This window comes from Microcebus murinus, chromosome 6 (assembly GCF_040939455.1).
Source record: "Microcebus murinus isolate Inina chromosome 6, M.murinus_Inina_mat1.0, whole genome shotgun sequence".
Classification (NCBI taxonomy): Eukaryota; Metazoa; Chordata; class Mammalia; order Primates; family Cheirogaleidae; genus Microcebus; species Microcebus murinus.
Genome location: NC_134109.1, coordinates 107,505,319 through 107,526,759, shown reverse-complemented (window position 1 = coordinate 107,526,759; position 21,441 = coordinate 107,505,319). Strand labels below are relative to the sequence as shown.

The window sequence follows — 21,441 nt, the reverse complement described above, 5'->3', positions numbered from 1 at the left end:
ATATAGGCTCATAGTTAAAAACAATTTTTAATAGTATGAGTTTATGATAAAAAAATATGTCTCCCTCATTCACATCCCTGTCTTTTGTTTTCTCTATGCTGAGGCAATCGCTATTTCCAATTTCTTAGGTTCTAACATACAACATGTACACACACAGTAGCAGTACCATATGCTCTCTTCTGTGTCTTGTTTTTGTTTTACAAAATTTAATAGATTTCTGATGTGGTGCCATATTGGTACACATGGGTTTGTCTCTTTTTAAAGTCTTTATCAAGGTACCACAATTTTATTTATTTTATTTATTTATTTTTTTTTTTGGTACAGCTTTTAGACAAGAAGCCACAATTTTACTTAAAAAGTCCACTATTAATGGACATTTAGACTGCCTTTTTGTCACCACTAGACTACTACATTGACTATATACACATCTTTGTGATCGTCTGAATTTATCTTAGAACAAATTTGTAGAAGTGACATTATAACAGGTATACATATACAATTTGATAAATACTACCATGCTTCCCCCCTAAGAGACTGCGATTTACACTGTACAAGAGTGCTTTGTTTTCATACTCATGTCAAAGAGTAAATTATCCAACTCCTTGATCTTTGCCAATCTAATAGGTGAAAAATAAACATTAGTTTTGGTTTGAATTTCTTTTATTATGCGTGAAGTTTTAATATTTGAAAAAAAGACTTAAGGCTGTACATTTCTTTTTCTGTGCCCTCTCTTCAGATATTTTGCCCATTCTTTCCATTGGGTTTTTTCTTAATGACTTAGGGAGACTTTTTACTCATTTAGGAAACTGGCCATTTATAAGTATGGAAAATATCTTCTTTCAATTTCAATTTTGAATGTTCCTATTTTGTTGCCATGCAGAAGCTATTTATTTATATATAGTGAAATGTATCAGTCTTTAATTTATGGCTTCTGAATTAATTTGATGAAAGGAGTTAGATAGGCATCTAAGTTCCTACCCCTCATGGATACCAAGTTGTTCCAACACCATGTACTGAATATTCTACCTTATTTAAAATGTATACTCTATAATAATGGTAAATTCTCCTCATGCATATTTGGCAACATCCTGTTGCACTGCTCTGCCTATTCTTTTATCTGATAGAACTAGTCTTCTTCCCTGTCTGCCTATTCTTTTTTTCTTTCTTCTCCTTCCCTCCTTTTTGTCTTTTCTTTTTTAGCAGAGTCTTACTCTATCACCCCAGCTAGAGAAAAGTGGCATCATGATAGCTCACTGCAACCCCAAACTCCTGGGCTCAAGTGATCCTCCTGCCTCAGCTGCCTGAATAGCTGGGACTACAGGTTTGTGCCACTGTGCCTGACTAATTTTTCTATTTTTGTTTTTAGTAGAGATGCGGTCTTACTCTTGCTCAGGCTGGTCTCGAACTCTTGAGCTCAAGCTATCCACCCACCTCGGCCTCCCACCATGCTAGGATTACAGACTTGAGTCACTGCACCTGGCCCTTCCCCACCCCAATATTTTCCTGACTATACTATCTCAAATGCTCAAGTCATCCTTTAATCCTAGCATTTAACATTTTCTTCATATAGATCTTTCACATTTCTTGTGAAGTTTTTCTAGCTCTTTTTATTCTTTTGGGGGCTCTTCTAAGTGGTTTTTTAAAAATTCTATTACATTTTCCAAGTGGCTATTATTTGAAATATGCTTATGAAATTTCTAATGTTGTTTACAATATTAGATACAAATGTCTAGTTCGGATAGAAATTTTATATACAGCATATCAATTATATAGAAAAATGCATGGACAAAGCCATGAAAGGAAATGTATCAGAGTTCTGTAACTAGTTTTACAGAAACAATAACAAATAAAATATTTATCAAGTTTAAAGGAGTTTATTCTGATTTCTCCCCATCAGTGAAGGAGATCTGGCACTAACTTGTTACCAGATTACTAATAAGAATCTTTGATTTTCAATATGAGGGGTATTCTGTAAAAGACAAATACGGTAACCATACCAAGGCCTCTAAAATGTTTTATTAAAAAGTTATAAACACTGGCCTGAGCAAGAGCAAGACTCTGTCTCCACTATCAATAGAAAAAAATTAGCCAAACAACTAAAAATAGAAAAAATTAGCCAGGCATGGTGGCGCGTGCCTGTAGTCCCAGCTACTTGGGTGGCTGAGGCAGGAGGATTGCTTGAGCCAGGAGTTTGAGGTTGCTGTGAGCTAGGCTGACGCCATGGCACTCTAACCCAGGCAAGAAAGTAAGACTCAAAAAAAAAAAAGTTATAAACATATACACATGCTTATGTGCTGTATTTTTTTCAAATAAAAATCCTTAAGACTGAGAGATTAGGGTCACCATGGTTATTAAGTGATCACTTTTAAGTCCCCAACTTTTGTGACTTCTAATCTAGGGACCATTATAAGAGAAGATAAAAAGGTAAGAAGCAAGCTTCTTATTCTTTAAAGGCTTCTTTTAAAAACTTCTAAGGCCTGGCCCTCACGCCTGTAATCCTAGCACTCTGGGAGGCCAAGGTGGGCGGATGGCTTGAGGTCAGGAGTTTCTAATTAGATAACAAGATAACTTTTCTAATTAGATAACTTTTCTAATTAGATAACAAGATTAAACAAGATAAATCAGAAAAATAAATCACACATGCGTGTCTAAAGTTAAAGCAAAAACTAATCTGTTGTTTAAAGATACACATTCATTATGATCAGAGAGCAATGTACCATTATTGTGGATATCTTCCTGTCTGTCTTATTTCCTTTCCCTCTTCCTTCTTCGATATGTTTGTACCCTTACTACCTTGTGCTCACCTACTTGCTCACCCTGGGGTTTCCTGTCTCAGTGATTATCTACTCACTAAATTTATCCCTTTTTATATCATAAATAAATCCAATTAAGAAATACATTAAAGAAATATGAAATATTATCTACAACAGAAATTAATGGTCCTAAAGAAACTAAAAGAACTCTTAAAGGTTTCATTTATCTCCATCACCTTATATACACAGCAACTATTATCAAATAGTAGTAAGAACATTAAGAATTACCTTTCTTCTATTAGAAGTTGTCCATCTAATCTCTAAAGTTGAAATCACTTTGTTTATTAAAAAAACTAAGCAAATCTAGGCACCAGTTCCCTTGTGTGTAAATGGGATGGGTTAAAAAAGACAGGGTAAAGGATGGCAGGGTGGACTACTCTCTCACAATCTTCAACTCTGCCTTTACCTATTTAACTTATCTACAAATTTCTTCTTAAAAATGAGATACTGTAGCCCCCAAGCTACATCCTAGCAGTGAGGAAGATAGTAGTAAAGCTACATCTTAAGTTATCTTGATCTGGAACACTAATATAAAGTGAGTAACTGCTGCCAGGGTTAAAAAAAACCTAACCCTCTGAATTAGCCATAACATAGAAATTGTTTTAAAGAGAGACCACCTAGGATAGTTAACTCCAAAGTGATATAAACTAAAGCTATCAAAAGCATTTATTTAAAAACTTGTTTTTGTGTGTCACTGTATAAACCAAAAATTGCTTTCTAGGAGGATAAATGGATTGAAGATATATGTAAACAAAAGTATAAATGTTTGAAGAGAGTAGTGAAAGTGAAACATAGGAGTTATACAGTATAAGTAAAGAAATCACTGATCTAATAAATAAAACAAAGCTTCATGAAGAATTTCAGGTGATGTTTACTTCTAAAACTGAAGAGGATAGATTTATCCTGTATCAGTCTAAAGATTATGCAAAAAGAAGTCCTAATTTCATCATGATTATATTTTTCATAATGCTTAGCAGGGCTGCCATAACTCTTTAGTTTACTTACCAACCTATGTTGTTATTTTTTGCTTTCTTGTCCTGTCACTTACATAGCCAAATTTCTTTTAAAATAGTAATTTATTTACATTATTGCTTTTATTTCCTTTTCACCTTCAAGTCAATGAGACTCTTCAGCTCAGTTTGGTTTCCAATCCCACCACACTAGTTAATATAATTTTCTTCCAAATTCACTTTCCAATTCTTTTCACTAAAGATTTTAGCATCATTCACCATTCCAGAATTCTTCAAAGTACATTCTCTTCCTTTGGCTTTCATGCTACATTTTTCTTGTTTACCAAACTACCATTGCTTCAGAGGTTAGTTCAGAAGTTAGTTTTCGTGGGAAGTCCTGCCTGATCAATAACTTGAGTTAGGTGTCCCTCCAACTTGTTCCCACAGTATCCTATCTTATGTTTGTCCTCTCAAAGCACTTACCATTCTTTCTGAATATGTTACTTTACTTATCTGCCCAACTAACCTGGAAAGTCATGCCTGGTGTGTTCAATGAACAATAGGTTCGCTATCATTATTTATAAAGCAAATGTCTACACTCTAACTCTCTAGTCATGATTTTCAATTCAAATTTGTTGATACTGTTAGACAACACCAAGGGCACTGAGAAAGTTACAGTGCATCTTTGTAAGCACCTAGCTTCATTATTTTTTTAAAAATTCAGTCTCTGTAAAGACTGTCAAAAATTGCCATTGCTGACTATACTGCAAGTCATCATGGAGGGTACTGGGAAAAGCTTTCAATTAACAGTAAGTGTACCTCAGATAAACCTCATGGCTATGATACTGCCACTGCACAAAGCTGGGCAGCCAGCTTCAGTACTCAAAGTAGAGTGGAGATTTAAATTAAGGAGGAGCTGGCTATAATAGAGTAGGAGGAAAAATGCCAAGGAATAAGCAAACCTTGTATAACCTGAGACAAATTATTTAGGTCTTAGTATGTCAACTGGCAAAGAGAATCTGTTAAAGATAATAAAATGGTCAAAACCCAAATTTAATGTTTTTTAATAGTAGTACTGATTTTTTTTTTTTTAAATACTCCAGTTAGGATTGTGATTTAAGGAGAGGGAAATGGTAACAATTCACAGGCTAGAAGAGATTTGAAAGAGTACCTTTACTCATTTGAAGGATAAAGAAACCCAAACCCAGTGAGATGAAAACCCAAAACCCAAAGCCAAATATTTAGTGTTAGAGCTATGATCAGAACTTGAGAATCTGGAAATTCAGTCCAGCACTTTACCTACTAAATTTATTTAACTCATTGATCATTCCATTTCTCTAACAGCACTTCCTTTTCTTTTAAAACTTCCTTTCTAATTACTTATTCATGTGAACTTATTAGCTCCCTTCAAAGAGACACACATATGAAATTAAGATAAAGAATGAAAAAGCTTCAATATAAATATAATACTAGCCAGGCACAGTGGTGCACGCCTGTAGTCCCAGCTGTTTGGGAGGCTAAGGTGGGAGGATCGCTTGAGCCCAGGAGTTCCAGGCTGCAGTATATATGATCGCACCTGTGAATAGCCACTGCACTCCAGCCTGGGCGACACAGTGAGACCCCATCTCTTAATAAACCAACAAACAAATTAATAAATAAATAAATTACTGGTGGCAAAGACCTTTATATAGCAATTATTAGAAAGAGGTACTTAACTATTAAAGCAGACAATATGAACATAGTTATAATCATCATAGAATTAAGTTATTCCTTATATATCTTGAAACATCTTAGAGCTAAATTTCAAGTTAACACCTTAAATGCCACAAATACAATTTTCTTATGGTGATTAATAAAGTAAGACCTTTATAGGAAGATTATGTTTATTTAAACCTAAAAGTTCTTTACTAAACACTCTAAATCATCTCAGTACAATAAATGTTTAAGAGGGATACATAAACTTAACAAATTAACACCAATTTTTCAGTTCTATTCCTATTATTATTGGTTTTATTCCAACTCTGTCCCTACTTGCCATATTTAAGAATCTGCATGAGAATGAATTTGTATAAGTGAAAATCTTTTCTTTTGAAGAATCCTGAAAGTTTCCTAGTAAATAGTATTAAAGACATTTTATAATTGTTTTGGATATTTAATGAAAGTTGATTTACTCTCTGAAATACAGAGTCAGTCCTACCCTTAAACTACCAGATACTCACCGAGTTAGGGTAGTTCAAGTAGCAGATCTGACAAGGCATATCCTGTGCTGATGACCTTGTATTCATCTGGCGTGTTCGAGACTTTTTACTTGGATTAATTACATGACACTCAGCAAAGAGCTTCTCCAGGTTTCCATCAAAGTACCTGCATTATTTAAACAGAAAGGATGAGAGCCCAGCAATAGCACACTGTTAGAGCTCTCCAAAAACCTGATTTTCTATAGGGAAAAGCAAGTAACTGAATTAAAATAAAGCAAGATCATAACCCTTTTACTCAGAGGAAATGAGAGTTGTATGGCCACAAATTGTAGCTAATAGAAGTGTAAGTGTGTGTGTGTGTGTGTGTGTGAAAGTAGACTGGGTTTTTCTTGCTCTTTTTCTTTTAACTTTGTTTTAAAATAAGAGCACTGGGAAATTAAGCTATTACTACAACTAAAACTTAAGGATGAAAGTTGTACTATTGCTAGTGGAACCTATGAAGAGTTAATCAATTTTAAATAGCTAGGTTGAATTTTATACAATAAATTCATTTTATTAATAACTGTAGTTAAACCAGTTTAAATATATTAGTTTTAATGTAGCATTTACAAATCATACCTAACTCCCCCACAAAAATGAAATTGTTACATATTTCATCCTATATAATAGACTTGTTTTCTAAATAGTCTTTTGAAATATTTTTTAATTTACTGAGAAAAGGGAAAAAGGAAGAAACAAAAAGGTTAACCTTAAAATATTTTTATATGAAATAAATTGTCTATATATTGGCTTTTCATAAATTATGTACTTAAACATACAGAAGTAATTCAATATCTAAGATATCAAAAGTATAGCATGCCAAGTACTATCTAGAGTTTTTTTGTTTTGTTTTGTTTTTTGAGACAGAGTCTCACACTGTTGACCAGGCTAGAGTGCCATGGCATCAGCCTAGCTCACAGGAACCTCAAACTCCAGGGCTCAAGCAATCTTTCTGCCTCAGCCTCCCGAATAGCTGGGACTACAGGCATAAGCCACCATGCCCGACTAATTTTTTCTATGTATTTTTAGTTGTCCAGCTAATTTTTTTCTATTTTTAGTAGAGTCGGGGTCTCGCTCTTGGCTCAGGCTGGTTTCCAACTCCTGACCTTGAGCAATCCTCCAGCCTTGGCCTCCGAGAGTGGTAGGATCATAGGCATGAGCCACCGGGCCCAGCCTAGAGTTTTAACTAAACTGCAAACTTCTTTACTAAAGATAATGATAAATACCTAGCACCGTGTTTCCCATTAATTCAGATAAGACATGGTCCCTGACCTCCTGAATTATCTTAATATTCTAAAGGGGAAAGCAACAGAAGAAAAAAAACTTTCAATCTGTGAATCAATATAACCAGCAAAAATATTAATGCAGAATCTGGTCAATTAATTTTTAGCTTGTAAAACCTAGGTTTCATTAACTACCATGCTCTTTACATACAAACAGGAGATTCTCAATTTAAAAAATAATTAAAACTTAGAAGAAAATTCCAAATATTTTTAGCTGGTTTTTTTTTTTTTTTTTTTGCAGAGAGTTCCAATATTTTTAATGAAGGTCTTGTTCAGGCTTTGTGGCAAAGCACTTACCATATTACCATAAGTGGACATTCAGATGTACCACTTACCACAGGAAAAAATCATTCAAGTGATAACAAGTCATATCACCGTCCTAAGACTACTAAATATCTTTTTATAAGTGCTTTGATCATGGGATACTTCAACAAAATAAATTATCAATCAAAATTAACTATTTTATAAAAAATATTCATGATCACAAAAATGGACAAACTTCTGTCATCCAAAATTTGATTACATGTAACTAATGTTTCCTCATACTTTAGTTAATATTCTAGACAGGATTCTATGCAAATACAGCCACAAAGACATGTGCCTATAATTTCATATAAAGAACATCATACTCCAGATTTATAATCTTTCTTCACTACACAGTATTTAAAAGAACAGACATCTTTGACAATAAACATCTTACATTATTTTTCAGTTTTGCATAATATTCCATTGTAGGTTACACTGAAGGACATTTGGATGTTCCACATACAAACAAACCTAGTTTAAAATTTTGGCCCATCTCATGGGGAAAAAATATCTAGACTTGTCTCTCTTTGTTTATTAGTGAGAATGAACATACTTTTCTGTGGAAATCTTATTCCCTATTATAAGAGTTCAGTATATAAACAGGAAAAGTAACTCTCTTTCCCGTCTCTAACTTGCCTTTCAACCTGTTTAGTAATGCTTTATTACCACTTTTAACTTTTATGTTGGCAAATTTATCATGCACCCCACTGTGATTTCTATATTTCATACCAAGCTTTAAAAGACCTCTATACCCAAACAGTTTTTATAAACATTCATTAATGATTATTCAGATCTTTCCTTTAAATCTGTTTTTATTAATATTGTTGATTCACTTGGAATTTATTTTTGCATAGTAACAAGTAAATCTGGCATTCTGTTTCCTTTCAATCCAAATAGCTAACCATTTACTGAAGGGTGTTCCATCTGTCTGAAACACTTTTTCCCACCTTTAAGTTTCAGCTTAAACCTTACTTCCTCAAATAAGCCTTTTTGGACAGCTCCTCACCCCCCAATTAAGTTTTCCTTGACTTGCATTCGACTGGAACTTTGTATTCTTCACAGCACTTACCACATTGCTAACTCTGTAATCACTACTTTTTTTGTTTTCTCTGCTAGAATGTAAACCTCAATGCGAACTATTTTATTATTGTGGCAGCCTTCGTGTCTAGAGGCATTTTATTATAAACATCCAATTTCTTCTTAAAGACTAACTCTCCCCAGGGATCTTTTTGCCATATACCAAATTTTCAACATTCAGAAAAGTTTATTCCTAGACTCTCCATTCTATTCCATTAATTTTCCTGCTCTTATAGTTTTTGAAAAATTTTCAAGATTTTTTAAGGGTCCCTTTATCATTATGCTTTTATAGAATTTTCTTGGCTATTCTCCCATATTTATTTTTTCAAGTTAAGGTATAATCATTTTGTTAAAGTTAAAAAAAATCCTGTTGGAACTTTCATTACAAATATAGCAAGAGAATATTGATTGAAGAATTAACATTTATTTAATTCAAAACCCTATCTTACTTCTCAATAGTTTTACAACTTCTTTTCACTATGCAGGTCCTGCAAATTTTTCAGTAAGTTTATTCTTACATATGTTAAGGTTTTATCGATCTGAATTCCTTTGCTTTCAGTGTATTTTTAAAAGATGGCATATATTGAAGTTTATAGCCATTTTTTTAATAGACAGTGTCTCACTAATTTACCCAGGCTGGAGTACAGTGGCTATTCACAGGTGTGATTACAGCACACTACTACCTTGAACTTCTGGGCTCAAGCAATCCTCCCACCTCAGCCTCCTGAACAGCTAGGACTGCAGGCAGATAAAACAGTGCCCTGCTTGGAGTTTATAGCTTTTTGATCTGTTCTAGAATCCACCAAAGAACTTACAAATACTACCGAGTAAACAGAGTAGGAAGCTGAGAATAAGAATCTACTCATATTCTTGGGCATAGTAAGCCTAGAAGCCTTTTCCTTTATCATAGTTAAGTTTTATGTACAAGAGAAGTAACATTTTAAAATGTTTATTTCTACTTATTATAAGTTCTGTCCACCCCTGACCTCAAAATGGTTACTTGGAAGATATTGAAATCTAATTTAGTTTTTTTTTTTTTTTTTTTTTTTTTTTGAGACAGAGTCTCACTTTGTTGTCCAGGCTAGAGTTTGAGTGCCGTGGCGTCAGCCTAGCTGACAGCAACCTCAAACTCCTGGGCTCGAGTGATCCTTCTGCCTCAGCCTCCCGAGTAGCTGGGACTACAGGCATGCGCCACTATGCCCGGCTAATTTTTTTTTTTTATATATATATATATCAGTTGGCCAATTAATTTCTTTCTGTTTATAGTAGAGACGGGGTCTCGCTCTTGCTCAGGCTGGTTTTGAACTCCTGACCTTGAGCAATCCGCCCGCCTCGGCCTCCCAAGAGCTAGGATTACAGGCGTGAGCCACAGCGCCCGGCCTCTAATTTAGTTTTACTAGGAGCTACCTATATAACTTAATATTTAAACCTATTTCTTCATTTGTCATCTTTAACATACTGCCACACTAGGAAAAAAAAATTTCCTTGGGGCTACAGTGTCTTATTAGAAAAATAGAATAAAAACTTCAGAAACAAAATGATCCTTTCTAATATAATGAGAAATTTGTTATTTTTTATTGTTTTCTGTACATGAGTATATGTAACTTAAAAAACAGTTCATGCAGCTCAAGGTAAATAGACATGTGAGTTATATATGCTTCACAGGGCTCCAGGATAAAAACTAGTGAGAGTTAAATACAACTCACATAGCAGTTAATGTGTTAAATAAACATGGATTGTTCCTATGTTATACAACCCTACACTGAACCCTATGGCTTTGGCTGGAATTTCCTTGAGCTTTTCCCAGTTGATTATAATTTTTGATAATTTTTTAACTAATTATATCCTTTTTATATGCAGTAGCTTTTCTTTCAAGAATAAAAACTTTTTGTTTCCTAAACTTTATACCCCTAATCACTTAGTCATACTTGAAATGTTTACACATATTCAAATGCTCACTTCAGCTAAAATCCATTCCCTTCTCAATACTCGATTTTTAAAATTATTTATTTTATTATTTGTTTCACTCTGTGAAGACAAGGTTTCACTCTGTTGCCCAACTGGAGTACAGTGGTACAATCATAGCTCACTACAGCCTCGAGTTTCTGGGCTCAAGCAATCCTCCTACCTCTGCTGGTACTACAGGCATGCACCACCATGCCTGGCTAATTTTTTGTAGAGACGTGCTCTCACTCTGTTGCCCAGGCTGATCTTGAACTGGCCTCAAGTGACCTTCCTGTCTCAGCTTCCCCAAGTGCTTGAGATTACAGGTATGAGCCACAGCTGGCTCCCTCTCTTCAATATTCTTTATGTAGACAATGTTCCACTTTTTTCTGTTACTTATTATTATTGAGGAAGTCTGTAGTCAAAATTTTTTTTCATTTTATAACTCAAATCCTTTTTTTCTGGCACATCTACATAGGTTTATTTCTCTATACTTCAAGTTTAGCAGTTCTGCTAGGGTTTATTCTAAACATTATTAGGTTATTAAGTACGAAATGTCCGATTTCCTTAAGTACTAAGTTTGACAGTTGATATCTCTGACATTTCACTTTGACCTGTTTTGTTTTTATCATGCAAGTATATCCTCAGTCTTTCAAATGCCTGTTGTCGCTTGTGATCATCTTTTAAAAAAATTTTAAAGCAATTTTTGTGAAACCATGAATAAATAAACAATTCATGTTATTTTAGAATATGAATTCTGTCGTGGAACCAATTCAGGCAGCTGGAAATATCATCAAAGTGTTTGGGAAGGACGTGGCTAATGAATACACAGCACATTGATGGTTTAAGAAGTTCCATTCTGGTGATTTTCATCTTGAAAATGAGCCACATGGGCGACCTGACACCAAGATGGATAATGATGAAGGCTGTAATGGAAGCGAATCCATCTCAACCTACGTGTGCATTAGCAACAAGGTTTGATGTTACTATTCCAAAAATATTGGACCATTTGAAACAAATCAGCAAGGTAAAGAAGCTGGATAGATGGGTTCCACATGAATTCAACAAGCATCAAAAGAAAAATCATCTTGAAGCTCGCCTTTCTTTGCTGTCACGACATAAAGGTGAACCATTTCTATACTGTATTGTTATGTGTGATGAAAAATGGCTTCTTTTTGACAATCACAAGCATTCGGCACAATGGGTGGATAAAGATGAAGTGACAAAACACAGTAGAAAACAAAATATTCATCAAAAAAAAGCTAATGGTGTCTGGTAGTCTAGCACTGGTATTATCCACTATAGCTTCATGAAACCTAGTCAATTGACTACAGCAGATGCCTACTGCAACCAACTGGATGAAATGATAAGGATGCTTGCAATCAAGCAGCCAAGACTGGTCAACAGAGACAGGCCAATCCTCTTGCAAGACAACGGCTCAACCACTTGTTGCACTAACAACACTGCTCAAAGTACAGAAGCTAGACTTGGAAACTGTCATCTACCATATTCACCAGACCTTGCACCAACTAACTACTATTTCTTCCAGGCTTTGGACCGCTATTTCTTACAAGGAGAAATATCTAATTCTCAACAAGCTGTGGAAAACGTCTTTCAAGATTTCATCACCACTTGCTCTCCACGCTTCTTCACTGCTGGTATAAACAAGCAACCATTAAGATGGCAAAACTTGTTGATAGTTTAGGTGCATACTTTAATTGTACTGCTTCTTGAGATATAATAAACTCAACTTTTGATTTGAAAATGGACATTTTATACTTAATGACCTAGTAACTTTCTCTTTTGAAATGCCACGGGCATTAATTACTTCAAGATCCTTACTTACTAAGATTGTGCTTCATTTGTACCAGGTCCCTATTAATTTGTCCTCCATGTCTACCATTTGCTAATTCCTTTTTTGTCCTTTTCCTGTCTTCCAGATCTCTATTTTCTATAATATCTGTTCTACTTCTTTCTGTTGCCAAAGTGGTTTCAAGTTCTACAAGATTATTACTTGTCCCTTCATTTTTTTTGTCAGCTTCCTTTTCACCTTGTTTTATCAGTTTACCTTTGATCTCTCATCTCATACAGTCTTACGTTCATTTTAACTTTCTTAAGAGAACACAGAAACTGATTTCTTCTAATTACAATAGTTTTATTTAGGATTACTACAGCCAAGAATATGGCTGGATTCTTAACTCTTCACACTGTTTACCTGGGCACTATTGGACAGTTCCTTCAGTTTGCTGGCTTTTATGTACATCCTTGCTTGTGAAAAGCAGGCCAAAATGAAGAGGGACTGACTCAATGTGAAGCACTACAGTTCAGGCACCTTGTTTAATGAGTTAACTACATATTCTCTCTGTTTCATTGACTTTGGTAAACAGCTGCAAAGCTTATCCTAGAAATTGCTTCGCTCCTATCCTGCAACCCCGTTCATCCTTTTCAAGAAATCATATTAATGAAAATGAAAACAGAAGAGCAGTGTGGTTTTCCCTTCAGCCCAGACTTTCCTTAGTGGGATAAGGGCAAAAGCAGGGCATCCCTCAGTCCCATGGCTTAGCTTTCTCTAGATTAAGGTTTTAACACATACAATCAGTATTTGTCAATTTAAAAAAAGGTAAACTATAAATTCTCTTCTCTCTAGGGTTTTTTTCTGTTCATTATGTTTACAGAAATAGAGTTAAGCAAACTGGGACTTAGGAAACTGTCCAGAATTATTATTTTACATTATTATTTTACATATCCATGTATAAACATGCATGTACACACTTTTATTTCTAAATGACCAAATTATTTTTGTTCAACATTCTCATGTGGCAATTTATGGGTACCAGACATTGACTTCAAAATGCTACAAAAGTCACAATTATTCTATATCAAAATTATAGTTTTGACAAATGACTAAAAAAATCCATGGCAAATCTTAGATTCCTTCTCAGAATTGCAGTTCACCTTTTTCCCCTGGCCACATCAACCTACTTCTAATTGGGTAGTGTTTTTCCATTTTTAGAAAATGCATAAGAAAAAAACGTCAAAGGAGCAGAGGAATAGCTTCAATTTATTTACCTCATATGAATGAACAAGAACTGTCATCAAATTTATAAAAAGCAAAAACAGCACATAAGACATGAAAATGAAAGTCTTAAAACAGCAATACAGAACAAGAGAGTAGACACATTAGGAAAGAGGACTCTCCCCCCTCCTCCGCGTCTCTACCATAGACATTAGTTTCAGAAGCTAATCCTCATCTTCCACAGAAAGAAGCCAATAGTAGAGTACAGTAGCATAAACAAGTTATTAAGAAATACTGAAATAAATAGCTCTTTCTCTTTTGAGGAATGGGATTGGAACTGAGGGTTTGGAGCACTATTTTTCCTTTATAACCCTTGTATAAAAGCGTTAGACTTTTTAAAAAACGGTGATTGTGTTACTTTGATAAAAATTTAAATTTACAAAGGCCTCCTGAAGCAGAATGTTAATTTTCAAACAAATTAAAAGATATCACTCCACTTTTGTGATTTTCAAAAGAAGGACTGAAATTAGAATGTAAGGTGACTGGCATACCTATGCATCTCTAGTAGGTAACATTCAGAATCCCAAAGAACCAAAACTCTCTAAGGGGTTAGAAACAGAAAATCTTGTTTGGCCCTCATAAAAAGATCAAATAAGGACTATGAGAGTCTATAAGAACTTGCTTTAAAACTTTTGGGTTTCTTATGCTAATCTCTAAAAAATAATTTCGTTCACAATTCAATATAAATGTATGCTATGTAGGGTTTTTTTGTTTTTGTTTTTGAGACAGGGTCTCACTCTGTCATCCCAGTGAAAGTGCAGTGGCATCATCATGGCTCAATGCAACCTCACACTCTTGGAGGACTCAAGTGATCCTCCTGCCTTAGCTTCCTGAGTAGCAGGGACCACCACCACACCCAGGGAATTTTTCTATTTTTTATAGAGACAGGGTCTTGCTCTTGCTTAGGCTGGTCTGGAACTCCTGGCCTCAAGTGATCCTCCTGCCTCAGCATCCCAGAGTGCTAAGATTATAGGCATGAACCACCACGCCTGGCCATATTCTATGTAATTTTTACAGCTAAATAAACATACTGCTCACGTATTTTAAGAAAAAGTAGAATACTTTTTGAGGTTACAAGATTTTTCTCTTACTAGGGAAAGGTCAATCTGATAAAAACAACATTATAATAAAATTTCCTGAGTATGTTTAATGCTAATCAAAGGACTACTTGACAAAGAGGCTAGTGATTAATACTGTCAAGTTGCAGTAGAAAATCTTATTGTATAATTTTGTGAGAAACTTTTTGCCATACTTTTTCCTTTTTGTTTCTGAGCCTCAATGAAGAAAGGTAGAATAAGGAACCAACCACAGTGAAAGAGACGTAAGACAATTCCTTCTAGGCTTGGGTTAGCAAAATCCTAACAGGAACACAATAAATTATGCCACCTTCCAAAACGGCTCCAAACTTCATTTATTACAGAAAAATTTAACTATACAAAAGCCAAGTGAACAAATAAACTGAACTCCCACCATCCCATTATCAAGCTTTAACAATTAAACATGTTGCTAACTTTTTTTGAAAAAGGTTTTATTTATTGACACTCATGAACTTTCAAAGTAGATCTTAAACTACATAGGCCATTTAAAAAATAAGAGAGTGACTATTCCCTTTCTAAGACAGAATAGAGAAGAACTCTACAATAGAGGCTTCAGAAGACACAGATGCTGGTTTCACAGGGTGTTCCAGTCACACTTAAAGATACACGTGTCATCTTCACTTGTGGTTATCCATGTTTCTGGCCTGATTATGATTATTTCAATTTTACCATGTTCTTCTAACACAGGGGTCCTCAAACTTTTTAAACAGGGGGCCAGTTCACTGTCCCGCAGACCGTTGGAGAGTGCACACTGTGGGCCCAGGACCAGTCGGCTGCTAAGCATGACAGGTAGCAGCAGCAAAAACACCCAGCGGGCCGGATAAATGTCCTAGCGGGGCGGAATGTGGCCTTCAGGCCGTAGTTTGAGGACTCCTGTTCTAACACATACATTCTTAATCTGAGGTCCCAGGAACTTCAACAATTTTACAGAATCCAAAACATTATAACTTCTTTATACATATTCCTCCCTCCTCTACCCTCCCCAGGAGAAGGTACAAACTTTCATTACTTTCTGAAAAAACACTTAACAGAAACCATTATTATTATTATTATTATTTTTGAGACGGTGTCTCACTTTGTTGCCCAGGCTACAGTGAGTGCCGTGGCGTCAGCCTAGCTCACAGCAACCTCAATCTCCTGGCTCAAGTGATCCTCCTGCCTCAGCCTCCCAAGTAGCTGGGACTACAGGCATGCACCACCATGCCCGGCTAATTTTTTTTTTTTTTTAATATATATTTTTTAGTTGGTCAATGAATTTCTTTCTATTTTTAGTAGAGATGGGGTCTTGCTCAGGCTGGTTTCAAACTCCTGACCTCAAGCAATCCGCCCGCCTCGGACTCCCAGAGTGCTAGGATTACAGGCGTGAGCCACCACGCCCGGCCAGAAACCATTATTTTTTAAAGCTATTTTTCACTTCAGTGAAAACAAAGGCAACAGCTTCTGCATTCTTTCCCAATATGTGCATTCAAAGGAAGTCTACACCTTCTGCTCAATGGTCTTTTCATTCTACTACACATTTTTATTTAGAAAATAAATTAAAACACATTGCTTGTGATTTATGCAATAATGGATCTGATTCCAGTTAAAGAGAAATATATAGTTTCTTCTAGTACACAAAAAGAAATACCCCTTTATTATTTCGATAATGGTTTTTCAATATATTTAATGGAAGTCTTCGGGTTGTAAATGTTAAAAGCCTATAAACCAAACAAGTATATTTAATATTTAGCTATGTTAAAACTAAGAATAATCAATCAAAACACCAGGGGGTATACAATCAAGTTTCATTTTACATAGTTCCCCCACATATTAAGCAACTGTGTATGTAAATTGTGCTGGCTGCAACATTAATCGCTTTCAAGGAAAGAGATGAATATCTATTTGCAATATGACATGCTACTTAGCATGCAAAAAGTAGAAGAATCCTAGAGAAGCACAGAAAACAGCAACTAACTTCAAGAAGTCAGAACAACTTAACAGTAAATATGGTAAGAATTAAGAAAATAAGGAGATCCAGGAAGCATCGTATAAATTGTATGTGATGTACAGAATTGTAGTACATGATGCCCGTGAGCATAATCCCAGAATGAAATATTACTGGGTCTCTCTGAATCTGTGCAAAGATATAGCTCTTGAGGAAGTCAGGGACTGAATAGTAAAGGGCATCACAAGGGAGTGTACAGTTGTAGTATACAGACATAAAGAATAGAGTAAAAGCGTGAAAGGTTTTCAAACCCACAGAACATAGCTTTGATGTGGTAGGAACCACAAAGGTGGCAGAGGTTGATAAAATGAACTGATATGATCAAAGTTAAATTCAGGACAGATTTGATACTAGAGCCAAGGAGGGCAGTGAGTGAACTATCTTGGCAAAATGTTAGATTTACTTGTAGGTAGGTATCAAAGGCACTATTAATGTTATCTGTCCAAAATACAAACTAAATCATCCCTTTAAGCTTGTTCTTTATCCTATGTCTGTGTATATGATCAATTGATTGATTGATTGATTTTGAGACAGAGTCGCACTCTGTTGGCCTGGGTTAGAGTGCCATGGCATCAGCCTAGCTCACAGCAACCTCAAACTCCTGGGCTCAAGCAATCCTTCTGCTTCAGCCTCCCGAGTAGCTGGGACTACAGGTATGTGCCACCATGCCTGGCTAATTTTTTTCTATATATATTTTAGTTGGCCAATTATTTTCTTTCTATTTTTAGTAGAGACGGAGTCTCGCTCTTGCTCAGGCTGGTTTCAAACTCCTGACCTTGAGCAATCCGCCCACCTTGGCCTCTCAGAGTGTTAGGATTATAGGCGTGAGCCACCACACCTAGCCTGTGTATATGTTTTAAATAACACAATTCTAGAAAAGTACATAAACATCCAGCTTATAAATGATTATAAACTAACACCAGTGTATAACTACCACACAGGATAAAATATGTAGATTATGCCCACATTTTTAATGTGGATTTCTTTTCACCATATTTCATCATCTCTAAAATAGTTTGGGTACTGAAATGTCATGATCTTACCAGAAGCTGATAATGGGGAAATTTTCACATAAGTCAAAACTTCAATCTTGTTCGACTAAGTGTCAATCAACTGAAAGATGCATCCAAATTTCAGACATGTTAAAATGTGAAAAACTGTACATCTTTAAATCAATAGGAGAGGTATTTATTATGCATGGGAATTGTTAGGCTTCTCGAATCTTTGACCCACGTTTTTTACCAATCCAGAAAATTCTTAGCCATTACATCTTTGAATACTGCCTCAGCCACACTTGCTCCTCTCTAAGATTCAATGAGACCATCTCATTATAGCCTCTGTATTTATTAACTTCTCCTGTATTTTCTATCTTTGAGTGGATAGGCCTAATTCTGGAGAGCTTTTTCATCTTCCAATACAAGAAACTTGTATTCAGCTTTGTCCAATCTGCTGTTAAATTAATTCGCTGAGTTAATTTTGCTTATTTTGCTCAGTCAGAGAAATTCTGAGTTTTTTTAAATCTGAGTTACAGCTCATACTTACCAGTTCCCTGGTGATAACATACTCATTTTCTTCTAGGTGTGACAATTCTAACATTTTCAGTCCCAGGTTGGTACGTTTTAATTAGAAAAGTAATTTTGAGGAAATAGTTTGAGGTCTTAGATAATAATGTTCTTCCCCTAGAGATGATTTACATTTCTATCAGTCACGTGCCTGGGGGCATTAACATTCTGGGACTATCTTATTCCAATTCAAGGCCACCCAACACACATGAAGACCATCTTTGGCCTTTTTTTTTTTTTTTTTGGATGGGGTCTTGCTATGTTACCCAGGCTGGTCTTAAACTCCAGGCCTCAAGCGATTTCCCATCTCAGCCTCCTGAATAACTGAGACTTTGGGTGCCTACCATTGAGTCTGGCTCCCATCTTCAGTCTTTACAAGAGATGGCATATCAATCCTCACTCTTGGTGGGTCTAATACTCTAACTTTTCACACCACTAACCAAAGAATTAATAAAACTCACAGCTCAGTCTCTTAGCTACCTCTTTTAGACCAGCCTATACTTTGAGGGCAATCTCAGCTCACTTCTCTAGATTCCCACATTCTCTCAGGCCTTAACTCTCTAATTCCTATCTTACTAATTCTTTGATGCTTTTAATTTTCAAAAGACATTTCATAATTTCATCTAGCCTTTTCTGTTGTCTTTAGTGAAAGGAATGGTCCAAATTACCATAAGTTTCCCAGACTCTCTGATATTTTCTGTCTCAATTAAAACTCTTACATTTTTTGCATCTACCATCTCTTGTCAATTTAGCTGTCACCATCCTTAAACAGGATAATATTTTCCTTTAACTTGGATTGTTAAAATAGTTTCCCAATTGGCCTTCCTGCCTCCAATCAGCTCCTATTATTATATTACTAGATTTCTTTTTCTGAAATAATGTTCTCAATATTTCACTATAAAACAACCTTTAAGGGCTTCTCAATGGACAGGAAAAAAACATCCAAATTCATTTGCTTAAAATTCAAGGCATTTCATAATGTGCCTATTAAACATTTCCCCTCTATTGTTCATGTACTCCAGTCACATAATCTTTCAACACATATATTCCTTAAACTTTTCCTAATTGATTGTATGCTGAACCTGAAATACTGAGGTTCTCAACTCCCTGCCCCTCTCCTTGTCCAACCAAATGCCACCCTCATCAATAAACCCCTTCTCACCTAAGGCCCATAAAACTATATCTCTAAGTACTGTGGGGGTCAACTGTGAAATGCATTGTTGTATATACCTCATATCACCCAACCCCTGTTAAAGTTCTTCTTACATATAGCTGATATTTAAAAAAAACTTGAAATTTACAAAGTACTGAGTTAGTAAGGAGACTAGGAACAATAGAATGGATAAAGTAAAATCACTTCAGATGAGGTGACAAAGGAAGAAAATTGCTCCAAGTTCCTACAGCTAGTAAATGGTGGAGTGGGGATCCCACATTCTTAACCATTATACTATAAGGAGATGGTACATTTTGCCTCTTACCATATGCCACTCTCCAATACCAGAATTGTTTAAACAGGAAAAATCCCACTATACTAGGTAAGAATAGTAAGGAAGTTTTTCACAAAAGCAAGGTTTCTGAAAAAACAAATTTACTTTCACATCCTAGAAATTAAATATATTATTACTAATGTGGCTAAGAAAAGTTCCACATTATCATAATCACAAGTGCTAACTCTAGTACCTACTCATTAAATGGATATTAATGCTTCAGAATAAAAAGTGAAAAGCTATTTGCAACACAGTCCAGGAAACACTGAAATTCTTCAGGATTCTTTGATTATACCATCTGTTAGAAGTTTTCAATCACCGATACTTCCCCTCACCTCAAACATGCCAGTTAACTCATTAACACTCGCCTTATGTACTATTAAATAAAATGAGTTTTTAAAACTTATCAAAATAGACCTGTAAGAAATGAGCTACAAGAGAGAAGATACTGATGTTTTTACTTATTACCAACTCTAAAGCAGCTCCCTGTTGTATTGTTTTGTTTCTAAATCCAGCCAAAACGAAATACGATTTATGTTCATGTTGTAATTTCAATAAAATTCTATTACAGAAAATCTAGAAATGGCTGCACTTAACTAAATACTTAACTAAACATCAACTATATATTAGGAATTGTGTTATGTGTAGGAATACAAAGTAAAAAAAACTGTCTTAGAAGTAAAGCTTGGGGGTTGAGGGATAATTAGGAAAAAAGGACAATAAGAAAAGCAAATCAGGCCTGGGGCAGTGACAGTACAATTCCAAAGATGCTGCCTAGAGCTGCACAGTTAATGGGCTACTCTGATATCCACAGAAGCCCTGTGTCAAAACACATTTGCAAAGTTGAGGCGGCACAAAAATGAACTTGACCACCATAAACGTTTTGTAGTACACTAAAGTATAATATGAGAACAGAAAAAGATATACAAATAAAGAGAAGAAGCCAGAGAGGTAGACAGAAGATGGATTTTTAGGAGTATTCCCTTGTCATAAAAAGAAGGGGAAGAATGGACAAATCACATTCCCAGTCTCTCCCACTGGAATAAGGAGACAGTTTATAAAAAACTTAGTACTAGGCCAGGCGCGGTAGCTCATGCCTGTAATCCTAGTACTCTGGGAGGCCAAGGCGGGTGGATCACTCTAGGTCAGGAGTTGAAAACCAGCCTGAGCAAGAGCGAGACCCCGTCTCTACTAAAAATACAAAGAAATTAATTGACCAACTAAAAATATATAGAAAAAATTAGCCAGGCAGGGTGGCACATGCTTGTAGTCCCAGCTACCTGGAAGGCTGAGGCAGCAGGATCACTTGAGCCCAGGAGTTTGAGGTTGCTGTGAGCTAGGCTGATGCCACGGCACTCTAGCCAGGGCAACAGAGTGAGACTCTGTCTCAAAAAAAAAAAACAAAAAAAACCCACTTAGTACTTGAAGAAGGTTCAATGAGGAATTTGCTCTATTAAAGGAGTAAGATACCCAGTTTTCAGAGGCTGCAACGGCAAAAGCACTAGTCTTGGTGTCACATGCCCAATATCAATAATAGGTGCTGTGATGCCTGTGCCCAATGGTGGCAGCGATAATGCCTCCATTAAAATAATCTGACACTGTGATTTTGGCATTTTCCTGGCTGC

At 35.6% G+C, this 21,441-nt stretch overlaps 1 protein-coding gene and 1 non-coding gene across 3 annotated transcripts in view; both read right to left on the bottom strand.

The window, feature by feature from the left end:
- The window catches only part of ARIH1 (ariadne RBR E3 ubiquitin protein ligase 1), a 120,460-nt gene that overhangs the window by 45,724 nt on the left and 53,295 nt on the right, over positions 1–21,441 (bottom strand). For both annotated transcript variants that reach the window (XM_076004534.1, XM_076004535.1), the window contains one exon: positions 5,983–6,127. In XM_076004534.1, coding sequence (XP_075860649.1) covers positions 5,983–6,127 — 145 coding nt within the window. The remainder of the gene's footprint in view (positions 1–5,982; positions 6,128–21,441) is intronic.
- LOC142871600 (U4 spliceosomal RNA) lies at positions 4,488–4,626 on the bottom strand. Its single transcript, XR_012919840.1, has one exon. It is a non-coding gene; the product is annotated as a U4 spliceosomal RNA (small nuclear RNA).